This window comes from Thamnophis elegans, chromosome 15, assembly GCF_009769535.1.
Source record: "Thamnophis elegans isolate rThaEle1 chromosome 15, rThaEle1.pri, whole genome shotgun sequence".
Lineage (NCBI taxonomy): Eukaryota > Metazoa > Chordata > Lepidosauria > Squamata > Colubridae > Thamnophis > Thamnophis elegans.
In genome coordinates this window covers 5,128,516-5,144,793 of record NC_045555.1, presented here as the reverse complement: position 1 = coordinate 5,144,793, position 16,278 = coordinate 5,128,516, and the positions used below count along the sequence as shown (strand labels likewise).

General features: G+C 47.0%; 1 protein-coding gene across 3 annotated transcripts in view; it reads left to right on the top strand.

Moving 5' to 3' along the window:
• Positions 1 to 16,278, top strand: part of SAMD11 (sterile alpha motif domain containing 11) — a 106,942-nt gene that overhangs the window by 43,944 nt on the left and 46,720 nt on the right. For all 3 annotated transcript variants that reach the window (XM_032232119.1, XM_032232120.1, XM_032232121.1), the window contains exon 4: positions 9,309 to 9,433. In XM_032232119.1, the coding sequence (XP_032088010.1) occupies positions 9,309 to 9,433 (125 nt within the window). The remainder of the gene's footprint in view (positions 1 to 9,308; positions 9,434 to 16,278) is intronic.

Here is a 16,278-nt window from a genome sequence, read left to right as displayed (position 1 = left end):
GTCACAAGGAACCTGGATAAGAGATTGGGGGCTGCCCAGAGCGGGAATATAGATCTTCCTCGCTTAGCGGCAACTCGGCTGTTAAGAAAGGCAACGTGGAATCACGACGGTTACTGACAAAGCTTTTCCAAAATGGGTCTGAAATATCCAGATTTTCTGGGAAGTTCTGACAGAAGGGAGGGAGATAAAAGAGAGAAGCAGCGGGGGTTAAAAAAAGAGGGAGAAAGACCCCTCCCCATAAGAATTTAATCTTTGCTTCCCATTTTTACCCTGAATTTTTGCATTTGGGGCTTTGCCCCCCCCCCCCCCACGTTGGCAGAGATGCCAAGTATTTTCAAGTCTCCCCTTCCCAAATCAAGCAGGCACCTTTTGAAGGAGAGGGGGTGATCCTTAATCTTCCTCTGCCTCCCCCCCCCACTCATTATTTTCCTTTGATCTGCCTCTCTTAATTTCCTTGTTTGTTGTTCTTCTCTCCCCTCCGTGTCCTTGATGAAAAAATAAAATCTTAATTAGGAACGCGCGGGTCCCTTCCTCCGCTTGGCATCAAATCTTAGTAACAACTGAAACGGCTTCTATTTCCCACCCCTCCCTTCTCTATTTCCTGAAAGGAGAAAAAGATTGTCATCTCTTTAGGCCCGATGCAGCAATTCTTCCTTTCCTTTCCCAGGGCTTTGAAGTTAACACACATGGCTGTTGTATTAATGTAACTCAAAGCATGCCTCTCTCCTTTTTTTAAGCATAGAGCGTCGTTCCCTTGTTAAAAAAAACCAAAAACCCGCTCTTGTGGAAGGAAGGAAATCTTTGCTTGCTCGAAAACAACACATAGTATATTAAAAGAAAAAAAGAAAAACCTTCAGAATACAGAACAACAGAGCTGGAAGGGACCTTGGAGGTCTTCTAGTCCAACCCCCTGCTCAAGCAGGACACCTTCTACCATTCCAGACAAGTGAAGTTAGAACAATTAATCAGTGGAACAGAAGTTGCCTCCAGAAGTTGTAAATGCCCCAACACTGGAAGCCTTTAAGAAGAAGTTGGATAGCCATTTGTCTGAAACGGTATAGGGTTTCCTGCCTAGGCAAGGGGGTTGGACTAGAAGACCTCCAAGGTCCCTTCCCAACTCTGCTATTGTATTATTGTAAATTATTTTGTAGCTTTTCTGGCTTTTAAGGCGTGAGCTGGAGGGGCGGACGGGGGGGCGGATAGGAGCTTTCCATCCTGATGTCTTTTAGGGAGGAGAGAAAACGCACAACACACACACACAGACCCACACAGACATGTTCAAAATCTTAAGAACACCTGTGTCTCCTCGAGGCCTCTCTGCTTGCAGATTGGAAGCTAGCTGGCATTTGCAAAAAAAAAAAAAAAAAACAGTGCGAAATGGCCTTGACCCAAATTTGTGCGTTGGGTTGAGGTTTTACATTTTTTAATTTTTTTTTTAAACCTACCGTGTTTCCCCTTCAAAATAAGACAGGGTCTTTTGACCCTGGAAATAAGCGCTTGGCCTTATTTTCGGGGAGACCTTATTATTTTTGAGGTGCAGGAAGCCCCTTAACCTCAGCCCACAGATCAGCTGATCCAGAGAGGGCCGGAAGTTGTGTCTCTGTTTATGGCGCACTCTTGCCATCCTTAGCGTCGCTGAGCCTGCCGCTTTTTTTGCAGCCGCCACTAAGAGAAGGGGCGCGGTAGCTAGGGTTCGCGGTAGCAGCCTCCGCGAAGCTGTTCTGCATGGATGGCGTGTTCCTCCCCTTTCTCCACCCCTCAGGAAACGGCGGGGACCCGCTGTGCATGCGTTTAAATATTTTCAGGGGGGGGCTTATATTCGGTGGAGGGTTTATTTTAGCGCATGCGCTCAAAAGGCCGATTGGGCTTATTATCCGGGGCGGTCTTATTTTGGGGGAGGTCTTATTATTTTTGAGATGCAGGAGGTGGCGAGCGTCTTCAGCTCCTGGCTGCTGCTGTGTTGCAATATTTTTTTTTGGGGGGGGGCTTATTTTCGGTGGAGGGCTTATTTTAGCGCATGCGCTCAAAAGCCCGATTGGGCTTATTATCCCGGGAGGTCTTATTTTTGGGGAAAGAGGGCAGCTCCACTCCCACCCCGTCCCCCTTCATCCTCTCCAGCCTGTTCTGGCTGCCGCTGACTTGCCATACAGGCAGGAGGAAGGCAAAGCGTTGACCCACGCAGCACAGATTAGTTAGACTTTGTTGTGCAAGGAGTAGGAGGGCGGGCATGAGTGGGAGGGGGGGATGAGAGGGAGGGGGGGCTCGAATCAAGGAGCTGTCAGCTGCTGTCTGTCGGATCTCCTTCCTTGCTTTTGGCTGACTCAGAAACTCTGGGTTTACCTCCCCGGGAGAGAATCTGACCTTGCTCTGTCTCTTAAAGGCTTTTGCAGCTGAGCTCGTCCCAAGGCTCTGCTTTGAATTACTGGGATTCACACAAGGGGTGTGTGTGTGTGTGTTGTTTTTTTCCCTGGCGGGGATGAAAGGACTCCAAATCAAACTCCCCGTCCCCTTGGCGGGAAAGTTCGAGAACCCCTTGGACCATTTCCCATTAAGGAGGGGGTGGGGAGAGAAAAGGGAATAAAACACGCAATAGTATCCAAAATTGTGGAAACCTTTTGGGAAAAGGGTACAGTATTTTTGAGGTTTGATGGCTAATAACACCACTGTTTCCTGCTCCACATGGGGCAGCCCTTGAAGAGCATTCGGAGACTTCGACTTGTCCAGAATGCAGCCGCGCGAGCGATTGTGGGCGCACCTCGGTACACCCACGTTACACCTATCCTCCGCGAGCTGCACTGGCTGCCTATTGGTCTCCGGATACGCTTCAAGGCGCTAGTCGTCACTTATAAAGCCCTTCATGGTATTGGACCTGGGTACTTGAGAGACCGCCTGCTGCCAATTACCTCCAATAGACCGATTAGATCCCACAGATTAGGCCTCCTCCGAATTCCATCCACTGGCCAATGCCGATTGGCGACCACCCGGAGGAGGGCCTTCTCTGTGGCTGCTCCGGCCCTCTGGAACGAGCTCCCCGTGGAGATTCGGACCCTCACCACCCTTCAGGCTTTCCGCAAAGCCCTTAAAACCTGGCTGTTCCGACAGGCCTGGGGCTGACGAGTTCCCGTCCCCGCTCGAATGGTGTGCCTGTTGAGTTTTTTTTTAAATTGTGGTATTGTTTGTCTATGTCTTTTTTTCCCCCTATTTGTATCTCCTATCCCCCCCCCCCCCTGACTTGGGTTGTGAGCCGCCCTGAGTCCCTTCTGGGAAAAGGGCGGCATAGAAATATAATCAATTCAATTCAATTCAATTCAAAAATAAGACCTCTCCGGATAATAAGTCCAATCGGGCTTTTGAGTGCATGCGCTAAAATAGGCCCTCCCTGAAAATATTGCGACACAGCAGCGGCCATGAGGTGACCACGCTCACCGCCTCCCGAACCTCAAAAATAATAGGACCTCCCCGAAAATAAGGCCAAATGCTTATTTCGGGAGTCAAAAGAAAATATTGGTTTTGCCTTTCGAACCAAGTGTCATAAAAAAAAAAATAGCGAAGGATCTATTTCTACTTTCTTCTTTCCTCCCCATTATACAAGAAAAGAATTGAGTTTCTTCCTTGAGTTTCTTTCTCACCTTTTCCCGTTTTCCCGGGGCAATGGCATGTTTTCCTGTGAGATCCTATGGATTTCCTTCAAGGTCATCCCTATGCTGTATGAAAAACCCAGTTGGCTACAGAGGGAGTCACCTTTCCATTTGTAAGGAATTTCCCCCCCACGTTTATGGAGAGTCTTTTAGGTGTTGTGTCTTTCAATTCCGATGAATCCCAGTAAGGAAATTCTAAGAATTAAACATCTCATTCACAGTTGAGACTCCAGAACAGTGTTTTTCAACCACTGTGCCGCGGCACACTAGTGTGCCGTGACATAGTATAAGGTGTGCCGTGGGAAAAACACTTTATATATAGTCAATATAGGCACAGAGTTAAATTTTTTTAACATTTTCTAATGGTGGTGTGCCTCGTGATTTTTTTCATGAAAAAAGTGTGCCTTTGCACAAAAAAGGTTGAAAAACACTGCTCTAGAAAGAGTGCAGAGAAGAGCAACAAAGATTACTAGGGGACTGGAGACTAATACATATGAAGAACAGTTTGCTGGAATTGGGCCTGGCTAGTCTAGTGAAGAGAAGGACCAGGGGAGACAGGAGAGCAGTCTTCCAATATTTGAGGGGCTTCCACAGAGAGGAGGAGGTCTCAAGCTATTTTCCAAGGCACCCGAAGGCCAGACAAAGGACATTGGATGGAAACTGACCAAGGAGAGATTCAACTTGGAAATGAGAAGGAATTTTCTGACCGTGAGAAAAATCAACCCGTGGAACAGAAGTTGCCTCCAGAAGTCGTGGGAGCTTCATCCCTGGAGGCTTTCAAGAGGAGATTAAACTGCCATTTGTTAGAAAAGATGTAAGGTCTCCTGCTTGGGCGGGGGTTGGACTAGATGACCTACAAGGTCCCTTCCAACTCTATTCATCGTCATCTGTATCATTCTCCCATCTGCTAGTCTAATGGTCTGAAGGTGTGATCTCCACTTCCTTGAATCTCTTTGTCCCTATTTTAGGAGTTGATTTCCTGATCACTTTATAATGCCCGTACCGTCTTTAACAGAATAATAGAGGTGGAATGGGACCTTGGAGGTCTTCTAGTCCAACCCCCTGCTCAAGCAGGAGACTCCATGCCATTCTGGACCAAACTTATTCCAATGTTGGAGCACCCACAACTTCTGGAGTCAAGACATTCCACTGGTTGGCTGTTCTCACCTTTAGGAAATTCCTCCTTAGTTCTAGGTTGCTTCTCTCCTTGGTTAGTTTCCATCCATTGCTTTTTCTCCAGCCACCAGGTGCTTTGGAGAATAGTTTGACCCACTCTTCTTTAATGCACATGAGTATTTTCAACTGTGGTTGTCCAATCTCTTCTTAAAAACCTCCAGCACCCACAACTTCTGTACATCTTGCATTATTTTAAGTTTTATTCTCGGTTTCTTCCCTGCCCAGACAAATTTATTAATACCCTTCTGCCATTCTTCCAGTATTTGCATCTTTTTTGGGTATTGGTATCATTTGAAAAAGAAATAAAAACTTAGGCAGAACATTCATTTTTACTGCTGCTATCTTTCCCAACAAAGACAGTTGTAGTTTTTCCCATTTCTTCATCTCTACCCGTATTCCATGCCATAATGGTTCGTAATTATACTTGCATAATTTCCAGTTTGAGGTTGTAATATGAAACTCCTAAATATTTAACCTTTTTTACTATCTCACATCCTGTTATTCTTTCTAATTCTTCTCTTTGATTTGTGTTCATATTTTTAACAATCATCTTTGCTTTCCCTAGATTTATTTTAAACCCAGATACTTGACCATATTGATTAATCATGTTCGTTAAAGCCATAGTTGATTTCCCTGGTTGGGTTAGAGTTACCCACAACTTCTGGAGGCAAAACCATTCCACCGACTAATTGTCCTCACCGTCAAGAAATTTCTCCTTCGTTCTACGTTGCTTCTCTCCTTGGGTTAGTTCCCATCCATCGCTTCGTCTCCAGCCTCCAGGTGCTTTGGAGAATAGCTTGACCCCCTCTTCTTTAACGCACATGAGTATTTGCAACCAGGATGGGAGTTAAGCTGGCTAGCCACACACACGGCGACCTATCCCCGGCCTCCTCCTCCGATTACGTCGATGGCAGCTTTTCGCCGTGGTATTGATTTGCATGATGAACAAGAACCGATAATCGCCTCAAATTAATCCTCCATAAACTCCTTGGCAGACATTTTTTTTCCTGCCTCTAATGCACCCCAGAGGTGCTTCTAAGGCTACAATAAAGCTTTTAAGAATGACCGGCCTTCTGGGATGTGGATCAATCCGTAAACCAGCTGCCTTTCTCTCACCTGCGAATCAGCCTGGAGCCGCAGTAGTAACCTTCCCACTTGACGCTGGATTCGGGGAGGAAAAAAGGAGCGGTGAAGTTGGTCAGGAGGCTTAGTAAAGGAAGGGAATTCTATACCCGTGGGAATCCGCAGGCGACTTCTTGAGTTGCGTTGGCCCAACGCAACGTTTTCGCCCGGCGAGCGTTGAGATTGTGTCCGTGTTCCCATCCAAGGGGACGACCGATTATGCGGGGGCGTTGCACGGGAGACGCACCCTTTCTCTTAAAACGGTGTGTTTGCCATCGTGTCGTGTCACGGAGGGGTGCTGTTTAGAAAGGAGGACTTGTCAAAGTATTTTACCCAAGGGCGCTACTCCAGATAGTATCCCTTTTCATCTCGGTGGATCAAGTGAGTAAGATGGCTGTGGGCTAAATCTTGGGCTTGAGAATCCTTACTTCTTTCCCCCCAACTCTTGTCTGATGATGGGAGTTCTGGAAAAACCTAGCACCCTACGGGATTTGGGGATGGTCTTCATTCAGATTTGGCAAGTTTGGGAACTTTGATTCCTCCCCCTCCCCCCCCCCTTCACCGGGATTGGCAAATACACTGAACCTTTTTTAAAAATCCTGTTGGATGAAAAGGTGCAACCTTAAGCATGCCTCTTCTTCGGAATTGCTTGCCTTCCTGGTTCCCCTCCCTCCCCCCTCCCTTTCTTTTCCTTCATCCTGGAAGTTTGCGGAACAAGGATGGTCTTTTTGTTTTTAGACTTGTCTTTGAGCAAAACGCTGCTCGGTTTCTGAAATGATGCATCCACACGTAATCAGGATTGTGTATTCAGGAGCATGGAGTGCCATTTGAGTGACAGCACTGAGGAATGGGGATGTGTGTGTGTGTGTGGGGGGGTGTTAAACTCTGACACTCTTTGCAAAGGTCCAATCTTGTGCCTGTTGGAATATTTGTACAAGCACGTCGTGTTTATTATTGTTTTTGTTGTTGTTGTTGTTATTTATACTTTATTCATTAAACATGAAACTCAGCCAACTGAACATTCAAAAATGCATTACAAATACCAGTGACTGGTGCCAATGGTTGATACAGTTTGCTGCCAGCGTTCTAGGTATCAACCAAGGACCTTCTTAAAATATAAGTAGTAGTAGTTGTTGTTGTTGTTGTTGTTGTTATTATTATTGGGTTAATCTGGTGAGATTCACAGCCTTTGGGGCTGGATGGTAGCTTAACAGCTCGAGTCCTAACTAAGGACCTAGGAACTGTTAAAGTAATGTCGAAGAATATAAGCTGTTACAATCGGGACAACACACGATTTCTTCTTCTTCTTCTTCTTCTTCTTCTTCTTCTTCTTCTTCTTCTTCTTCTTCTTCTTCTTCTTCTCCTTCTTCTTCTCCTTCCTGTTGTTGTTGTTGTTGTTATTGTCTGTTCCCTTTAAATGACCACATATTGTGCAATTGTTTTTTTGAAAATGCAAACAAACAAAAAAAACCACCTATGCAAATTCAACTTAATTCCAGGGACCAGTCCTTGGGAGAAGGGCAGCATATAAATCGAAATCGAATCGAACTGCTGTTGTGCTTTGTAAGGGCTACCTTTGCTCTTTGAAAAATAATTTGGGGAAAACTGTGGATAGTTAAAAATGCAGGGTTGTTTTTTTTTTAAAAAAATGTCTTTGTTTTACCTGTGAACTGCCCTTTTAAAAAAAAGTTTTTATTTTATTTTTCCATTTTCATAACATACAATCCACATCCATACTATTACATAGCCAACATCGTATTGTATTATTCAATGTTTACATCAATTCATCTTACCATCAACTCCCAAAATCAATTATTGGCTCTTCTGCTCTCCATACAACCTATTTGTACCTTATCCCTCACTTTCTTCTCCCTCTCTCCTCCTCCTCCCTACCTCCTTTCTTCCCTCTGTCATCCTTCTCTTCTCTCCTTCCCCTTCCTCTCTCCTTCTCCTCTCTTCCCTTTCCACTCCTCCTTTCTCTCCTCCTCTTCCCCCCTCCTTGTCCTCTCTCCTATCCCTCTCTTCTTCCCTTACCTCTCTCTCCTTTTCTTCCCACTCTTCATCTCATTTACTTGGTGTATTTCCGCTTCTGAGCAAGCTCCCTTTTATGTTGATGGTATTTAGAGTTCCTTTTCAATATACATATTTAATTTTAACATGTATCTTTCTTTTTTTTTAAAGAGGCCAAAAAGGTGTGTGTGTACGTGTATGTGTGTGTGTGTGTATGTATGTATGTATCTCTATCTCTATATCTATCTATCTATCTATCTATCTATCTATCTATCTATCTATCTATCTCTATTTATCTATCTATCTATCTATCTCTATCTCTATATCTATCTATCTATCTATCTCTATCTATCTATCTATCTATCTATCTATCTATCTATCTGTCTGTCTGTCTGTCTATCATCTATCTATCTATCTATCTATCTATCTATCTATCTATCTATCTATCTATCTATCATACTTAACCACCACCACCCCGCCTAATTTTGGCCAAGATGTAGACCTGTGAATTGCCCTTGAGTCTTTGGGTGTTGGATGGCAAATCAGTTGAACAAATAAATAAATAAGGCCTGCAGCTGTTTCTCCCCCTCTATGTCTCCAAGTGAGTCAGTTCCCCCCTCCCCGTGAATTATTCTGTGAAGTTCAAAAGGGGTGGAACAATTGGACTACTACGGTTCCCATCATCCTCAAACAGCGTGGCAGATGTTTCTGGTGGGAACGATGTGGAATGCTGGATGGGAATCAATTCGGAAATGTCTTTTTTCCTCCTCCTTTTTCGGTCGGTTTCTCTCTGGAGAATCGGGTGATTGATTTAATCTTTGGAGCAGCCCCCCCCCTCCACTCATATTCCCCAGATTCCCCGTCCCCCGTCCACAATGCCTCGTCCGTCTCTAAACTGATCCCTTCTTTGCAGCAAGTGGATTTTCCTAGAAAGGGCTGGAAGAAAAGAAATAAAGGGGGAAAAAAAAGCCTTCGCACAATTCCCAATTTCCTAAAAAATTGGCTGGGAAAAAAACCCAAAACCGCTTCCAACCCACACATGGCAGGCGAGAAGCGAAAACCCCTGCTCGCTTTGAAACGCACAATTCGAGTTGTGTGTGCGCGTCGAAATTAAAAACAGGCCCTTCGGTGCACAAAGGGAAAAAAGAGCAGAGCAGGGAAGGGAAAACTTGCAAGATTACAGGACTTAGTTAATCCTGGGAGGGGTGCAGCCCTGGAGAAGGTTACGGGTGTGGGGCTGGGGGTGGGGAGAGAACCAGACAGACAGACAGACAGGCAGATGCACCCCACACACACTCCGGGAGAAGCGTGAGCTGCTGATGTGAGCCCTTTTTCTTTTTTTCCCCTCCTCTCTCTTCACAGCCAAAACGGTGATCTCACCTCTTTCCTCTCCAACCTTCACCAGAGCCGGCAGCTCGGCATGCCCGAGACGCAGAGCCGTTGCGAGTTCAAAAGAAGCAGCCTCGAGGTTGGCTTGGGAGCAGCAGGTAAGTGGCGCGCAGGGACACGGAAGGGCTCTGCTCTGTATGTGTGTGTGTGCGTGAGAAAGAAAGAGAGAGAGATACAGAGAGAGAGAGAGAGGCAGAGAGAGAGAGAGGGGGGAGGGAGGGAGAGAAAGAATTGCATAGGTGGGAGAGCTGTTAAAATTCGCTCTTGGATTTGGCTGTGTGTGTGTGTGTGTGTGTGTGTGTGTGTGTGTGTGTGTGTGTTTCGAGCGTCTGCCGTGCCGGAGAAGCTGAACAGCCTCCGGGGGAGTTTTGACAGGCAGCGGTGCGGAACGAGGGCTTGGCAGGTTGTGTAATTTCATTAATCAAAAGCCGGTGGCGGTGTGCGGAGGGCTCACCCGAATCCCTTCCCTCCCTCCCTCCTCCCTCCCCCTCCCCTCATTTGCACCTTCTGCCGCGCTCTGACCTTTTCCTTGCTTTCACGGAGCGTGGCTTGTCTGGCCGCAGAATTAGGGGGAGAATTAGGGGGGGGGGAGACAGGGAAAGGTCGAGCTCTTTCTCCCCCACGCCTGCCCCTGCCCACTGGAGAAATGGGACGGGTGGCAGAGAACCGAAGGTACCCTTCAGCCGAACGGCGAGGCCCAGAAGCTTCCTGGCAAAGCTGGGCAACCCAACGGGCCAGACCGAGACCCAGAGATAAATCCAGAAACGCTCAGGATTGACTTCCATAGGATACGATGGTCCCGTTGTTGTTTTGAAAAATATTTTTATGTTTTCCCAGGAAGGAATGACGAGGGAGCAGTTGGCGCAGGTGGTTGAGAAGGCATTTAAAACTTTGAAAGAATAGAATAGAATAGAATAGAATATGGTAGAATAGAATGGAATGGAATAGAATAGAATAGTTGGAAGGGACCTTGGAGGTCTTCTAGTCCAACCCCCCTTCCTAGGCAGGAAATCGTTTCAGACAAATGGCTATCCAACATTTTCTTAAAGACTTCCAGTGTTGGAGCATTCACAACTTCTGGAGGCAATTTCTGTTCCACTGATTAATTGTTCTCACTGTAAGGAAATTCCTCCTTAGTTCTAAGTTGCTTCTCTCCTGGATTAGTATATAGAATCACAGAGCTGGAAGGGACCTTGGAGGTCTTCTAGTCCAACCCCCTGCTTAGGCAGGAAACTCTACACCACTTCAGACAAATGGCTATCCAACATCTTCTTAAAGACTTCCAGGGTTGGGGCATTCACAACTTCTGGAGGCAAATTCTGTTCCACTGATTAATTGTCCTCACTGTCAGGAAATTTCTCCTTAGTTCTAGGTTGCTTCTCTCCTTGATTATTTTCTCTCCCCACCCCCCACCCCAAATTGTGTAAACAGAACACATTTTAACCCAATCACATCTTACTAAACTCTCAAGGGTGGATCAAGGTCTGTTTCATTTCCTAGCAAACTTTACCAAACCCCAAAACGTATACAGAGGCACGTCCTCTCCTCGTTTTAGTTTTGAATTACTGGGCACGGGTTTAATCCAGAAAGTGGAGAGGACACCCCCCCCCCTTTTGAAGTCTGCAGCATCTGTCCTGTCCCTTTGCTGCTGAAATTTTGACCCACCTGCTTTTTTCTGTTCTTTTAACAAATACATTGAGAAGTATTCCCCTTCCTGCGTCTTCCATCCCTCTCTCATGAGATTCTTCTAGGTTTGGGGAGGGAGGGGGCTGAAAGGTACCCATCCCTTTAAAAAGGGGGGGGGAACCCTCGCGATGGCGTGGGCGCAGCATCTGCAACCCTCATCTCAAAGTGATAATGGTTCAGCATGAGGAAAGATGCATTTTATTCTTCTGGAATCGAGGCTAGCTGTTGTGATCCACCGGTGTAGGACAGTGAGGAGGTTGGGGAGGAAGATGGGCCAGTCCTGGAGTCTGGGGAAGGCTCGGATGAGGGCTCTGTGTCAGAGAGGGGGGCATGGCCATCTGGGAGTTATGTGCTGCCTCCGGAGCCTCCAGACTCAGACATCAGCGAGGCAGAAGAACAGCGGGAGCCTGTTCCCAGTGCGCGCAGGTACAGAGCTGCCAGAAGGCAAGAAGGGGCGACTCGTGGGTAAGGCTTGGAGATGATTGGCCCCTCCCATAAGACATAAAGGAAGAGCAAAGGCACGTGAACCTTTGCAGGAAGCAACTTTGTTCGTCCTGGTCGGTTTAAATTCGGAAGCTCCGTTTTGACTCTGTGCTCCGTGTGGCCTTGCAAAGCTAATTGGCAATTAGGTGTTTGGGAGCGTTTCAAGGGAGATAAAGGAGGCTGCTTATCAGCCTTATCTAGAAAGACTTTGGCAGACTACTGTCGGACTCTTTACAAACTATTTGTGACTCCTTACGGGCTGTGAATGAACATAATTCACAGCCGTTGAAATAAAAAGAGGGTTTTTGGGAGTAAGCGCATGCTTTTTACTTGTCTCAGGAAGCCTAGCTGACTTCCAGCCGCAGTCCTGGATTATGTTTGCGCTCCGTTTTGGGTTTTGGTTGTTGTTTTTTTAAAAAGCGCGTCCTGCTAATTGCACAAGAATCCAACTTGCCAAGGAGTCCGATGGCTTTTGGCATCATTTAATCTCACCCCCCCAAAAAACTCAGCCTGGAAATCAAAAACAGTCTCCTTGAGGCCAGAATGCACCCCCTCCCCAGCTCTAATACGGCCTCGTGAGCTCATGGAAAAGAGTAGGGGTGTGGAGAGAGAGAAGAGAGAGGGAGAGAGAGAGAGAGAGAGAGAGGGAGGGAGGGAGAGAGAGACGATGCTGATAAAATCTAATTGCTGCATCGATTTTGCTCTCTTGGAGCTGCTGTCAATGATTGAGGTGTTCGTAAGATCTCTGATGCAACACTTAGCTGTTTCTCACTCAGCCCGGCCCACCAGAGACCTGGAGGTATTACCGGCATCTCTTAATCATGGAGTAAGGCAGTTAAGATCAACAATCCCCTTCTCAACTAACAAGAAGGGGATTTGCTTTTTCTCCAGTGTTGTGTGAAAACCTGACATTATCATTAGAGGGCAGGAGAGAGACACAGGCGCAGGAAATGCCACCTCTCCGCTGCCCTCTGCTGGTGGTTGGTGGGATTCTCACCACCCCTTTCCCCCCCCCCTCTTGTAGATTCAGGGTTTCTTTTTGGTGGCGGACTGTTGGTGTCAGAAGATTTCAATTTCTGGAGAGAGGAGGGAATGTGTAGAGTTAAAAAGCGGCCGCCAACATTGACTGGATAATAATAATAATAATAATAAAAAAACGCTTCAGGGGAGAGCAAGGGAGGCTAAATTAAATTATCCACTCTGTCCTTCCAGTCCAGCGATTCAATATTTTAGCTTGCCCAGTTTGTCTTCTGCTTCCGCAAGCGGAACCGACTTCTGCAGCCCTGTCACACATCCAGATGTTGGTCCCCTTCCTTCAAGCCTCCCTACTTCTACTCCAGAGTAAAAGCAGAGAACCTGTCATGGGGGTCTCCCCTCCAATTAATTGATCTGAAATTGGCAGTGCAGGGAAGGGAAATGCAGGGAAATGAGGGGAGACACACACACCCCTCAAAAAAAATCCCACCAGCCTCTGGGTCTATAATTTGCAGGGTTGTTCAAATGGCCAGCTGGGAAACAGAGGTGGAACAGACTTATGGGTCTCTCAGCAGAGGAAAATGTTGTGACCTACCGGCGGCCAGCACAGCTGGCAGCAGATTCGGAGAGTGAGCAAGTTGGGGAGGAAGATGGGCCAGTCTTGGGGTCTGGGGAAGGCTCTGATGAGGGCTCTGTGTCGGAGGCAGAGAGCGGGCCAGGGCCATATGCCAGTTATCAGCTGCCTTCGGAGCCAGATATCAGTGAGGCAGAAGAACAGCTGGAGCCTGTTCCCAGTATGCGCGTGCGCAGAGTTGCCAGAAGAAGGAAACAGCTAAAGAACAGGGGTCGTCTTGGGAGGAAGGCCACAGGTGTATGGTGAATGGCCCCTCCCAGAGGGAATAAAAGATGAGCGAAAGGGGAGTGGAGCTTGCAGGAGACAATTAGTTCGTTTAATTGCTTCGTGACTCTCCAAGACTCCTTGCCAAGTTCTGCAGATATCGGCCTGGCAGCTCTCCAAGCCAGATAAGGTCTGTGACCATAAATCCTCCCTCGAAAGACTTTGCTGGATGTGAAAGAGCAGAATCCACAGTCAATTAATAAAAAGGGTTTTTTGTCAGGACAAGGAGTTTGCTTCATGTTCGCTCAGAACAGAAAAGAAGAAGGGAGGTGTATGAATAACAGCAGGAATTTAAATCTTTGCATGAGGGAGGTGTGATAGTTGAATTCCATCTGAAAATAAAACAGTTCACCTTTTTATGATTTATTCCCCGTTCAATAGAGGATTTGTGTGTGTAACTTTGCTGTTCCAGGTGCACCAAGTAGAACCTTTCCTTCTCAACCTGGCTTCTCCTCGTAAAATTCCCGTGTAAGACGACGAGGGATGTAAGGCAGTAGCCTTTGGCAGGCAGGGATAAGGCTGTTGTTAATCTTAATTGAGAGCAACACACAAAGGGATGAACACCAGTGTGGCACCTGAGAGGCTTTTGCGCGCCTGGGTCAACAAATCCTATTTTTTCTATCCGGTTAGGTAAATTCGCTCGGAAAGCAAGATTGCCAGTGACTTGGGGGGCGGGGGGTTGTTGTCAGTTGTGAAGTCACATCCGACCCATCGCGACCCCATGGACAATGTTCCTCCAGGCCTTCCTGTCCTCTACCATCCTCTGGAGTCCATTGAAGCTCATTTAAGTGAGTCCATCCAGCCACCTCCTTCTCTGCTGTCCCCTTCTTCTTCTTTTGCCCTCCATCGTTCCCAGGATGAGGCTCTTCTCCAGGGAGTCCTTCTTCCTTCATTAGGTGGCCAAAGGATTTGAGTTTCCTCTTCAGGATTTAGGATCTTCTAAAGAGCAGCCAGGGTTGATCTCCTCTAGGACTGACCGGTTGGATGGCCTTGCAGTCCAAGGGACTTGCAGGATAGATAGATAGATAGATAGATAGATAGATAGATAGATAGATAGATAGATAGATAGATAGATAGATAGATAATTAGTTGTTAGTTGCGAAGTCGTGTCTGACCATCGCGACCCCATAGACAACATCCCTCCAGCCCTTCCTGTCCCCTACAATTCTCTGGAGTCCATTGAAGCTCATGCCGACTGCTTCAATGACTCCATCCAGCCACCTCCTTCTCTGCCGTCCCCTTCTTCTTTTGCCCTCCATCGTTCCCAGCATGAGGCTCTTCTCCAGGGAGTCCTTCTTCCTTCTCATTAGGTGGCCAAAGTCTTTGAGTTTCCTCTTCAGGATTTAGGACCTTCTAAAGAGCAGTCAGGGCTGATCTCCTCTAGGACTGACCGGTTGGATGGCCTTGCAGTCCAAGGGACTCAATGCAGGAGTCTTCTTCTCCAGCACCAGAGTTCAAAGGCCTCCATTCTTTGGCTCTCAGCCTTCCTTACGGTCCAACCTTCACAGCCATCCATGGCAACTGGGGAAACCATCACCTTGACCAGACACACTTTTGTTGGCAGGGTGATGTCTCTGCTTTTTAGGATGCTGTCTAGATTTGCTTGGGGATGTTCAGGGAAGGAAACCTCGGAATGGAGCACCTCTTCCAAGGTTGCTAAATTGATCGTTCCATTCTAGTGCTAACTTTGCCGTTAGTCCTCAACTTAACACCGCAACCGTCATAAATAGGAACCAGTTTCCAAGCCTCTGAATTTTGATCACATGACCGGCCATGCAACCTTCTTGGTGAAAAAGGGACATAAGTCACTTTTTCCAGAACCGTTGTAGTAGTCACTAAATGAGCTGTTATAAGTCCAGGACTACCTGTATAGGTTTTTCTGCTTGAGCAGAGGTCAGACTAGAAGACCTCCAAGGTCCTTTTCAACCTCGTTACTCAAAGTTCTTGCTGGGCCTGCCAGCAGCCAGCACAGCTGGCAGCAGAGTCAGACAGTGAGGAGGTTGGGGAGGAGGATGGGCCAGTCCTGGAGTCTGGGGAAGGCTCTGATGAGGGCTCTGTGTCGGAGGCAGAGAAGGGGGCCAGGGCCGTCTGACAGTTATCAGCTGCCTTCAGAGTCAGACATCAGTGAGGCAGAAGAACAGCTGGAGCCTGTTCCCAGTGTGAGTTGCCAGACGAAGGGAACAGCTAAAGAACAGGGGTTGACTTGGGAATAAGGCCACAGGTGGATGGTGAATGGCCCCTCCCAGAGGAGATAAAAGAGGAGCGACAGGGGAGTGGAGTTTGCAGGAGGCCATTAGCTCACTTCATTGGTTCGCGACTCTCCGAGACTGCTTGCTAGGTTCTGCAGAGATCGGCCTGGCCTGGCAGCTCTCCAAACCAGATAAGGTCTGTGACCGTAAATCCTCCCTTGAAAGACTTTGCTGGATGCGAATAAGCAGAATCCACAGTCAGTTAATAGAAGGGTTTTTTTGTCGGGACAAGGAGTTTGCTTCAGGCTCTCGGGAAGAAGCTTCTGTCAGAATAGTTCTAAGTTCTGTCTGGTTTTTATTTTTTATTTTTATGCGTGCATCTTTATTCCCTATCTGCAGTTCTCAAATCCTTCCGCTGGCCACCCACCACCGAGATTTCAAACCCTTGTTCAACCTTGCAATTTCATATTTTGTTTTTTTCTCAAAGGATATTAATTAGGCCAAGCACCCCTTGAGTCTTACTCCTCTGTTTTATTTATTTTATGCAACCCCCCCAAAAGCCCCCCCCCAAAGGATAGATCTACTTTGCCTTCTTTGATAGGCATTTTCTCACATTGGCCTTTAAAAGCTAAATTCTTCCTTAAAAAAAAAAAAAAAGTGTTTAAAGGCAGGAACATTCGCTGCCAATATCAGCCCGAAGACTATCTCCCCT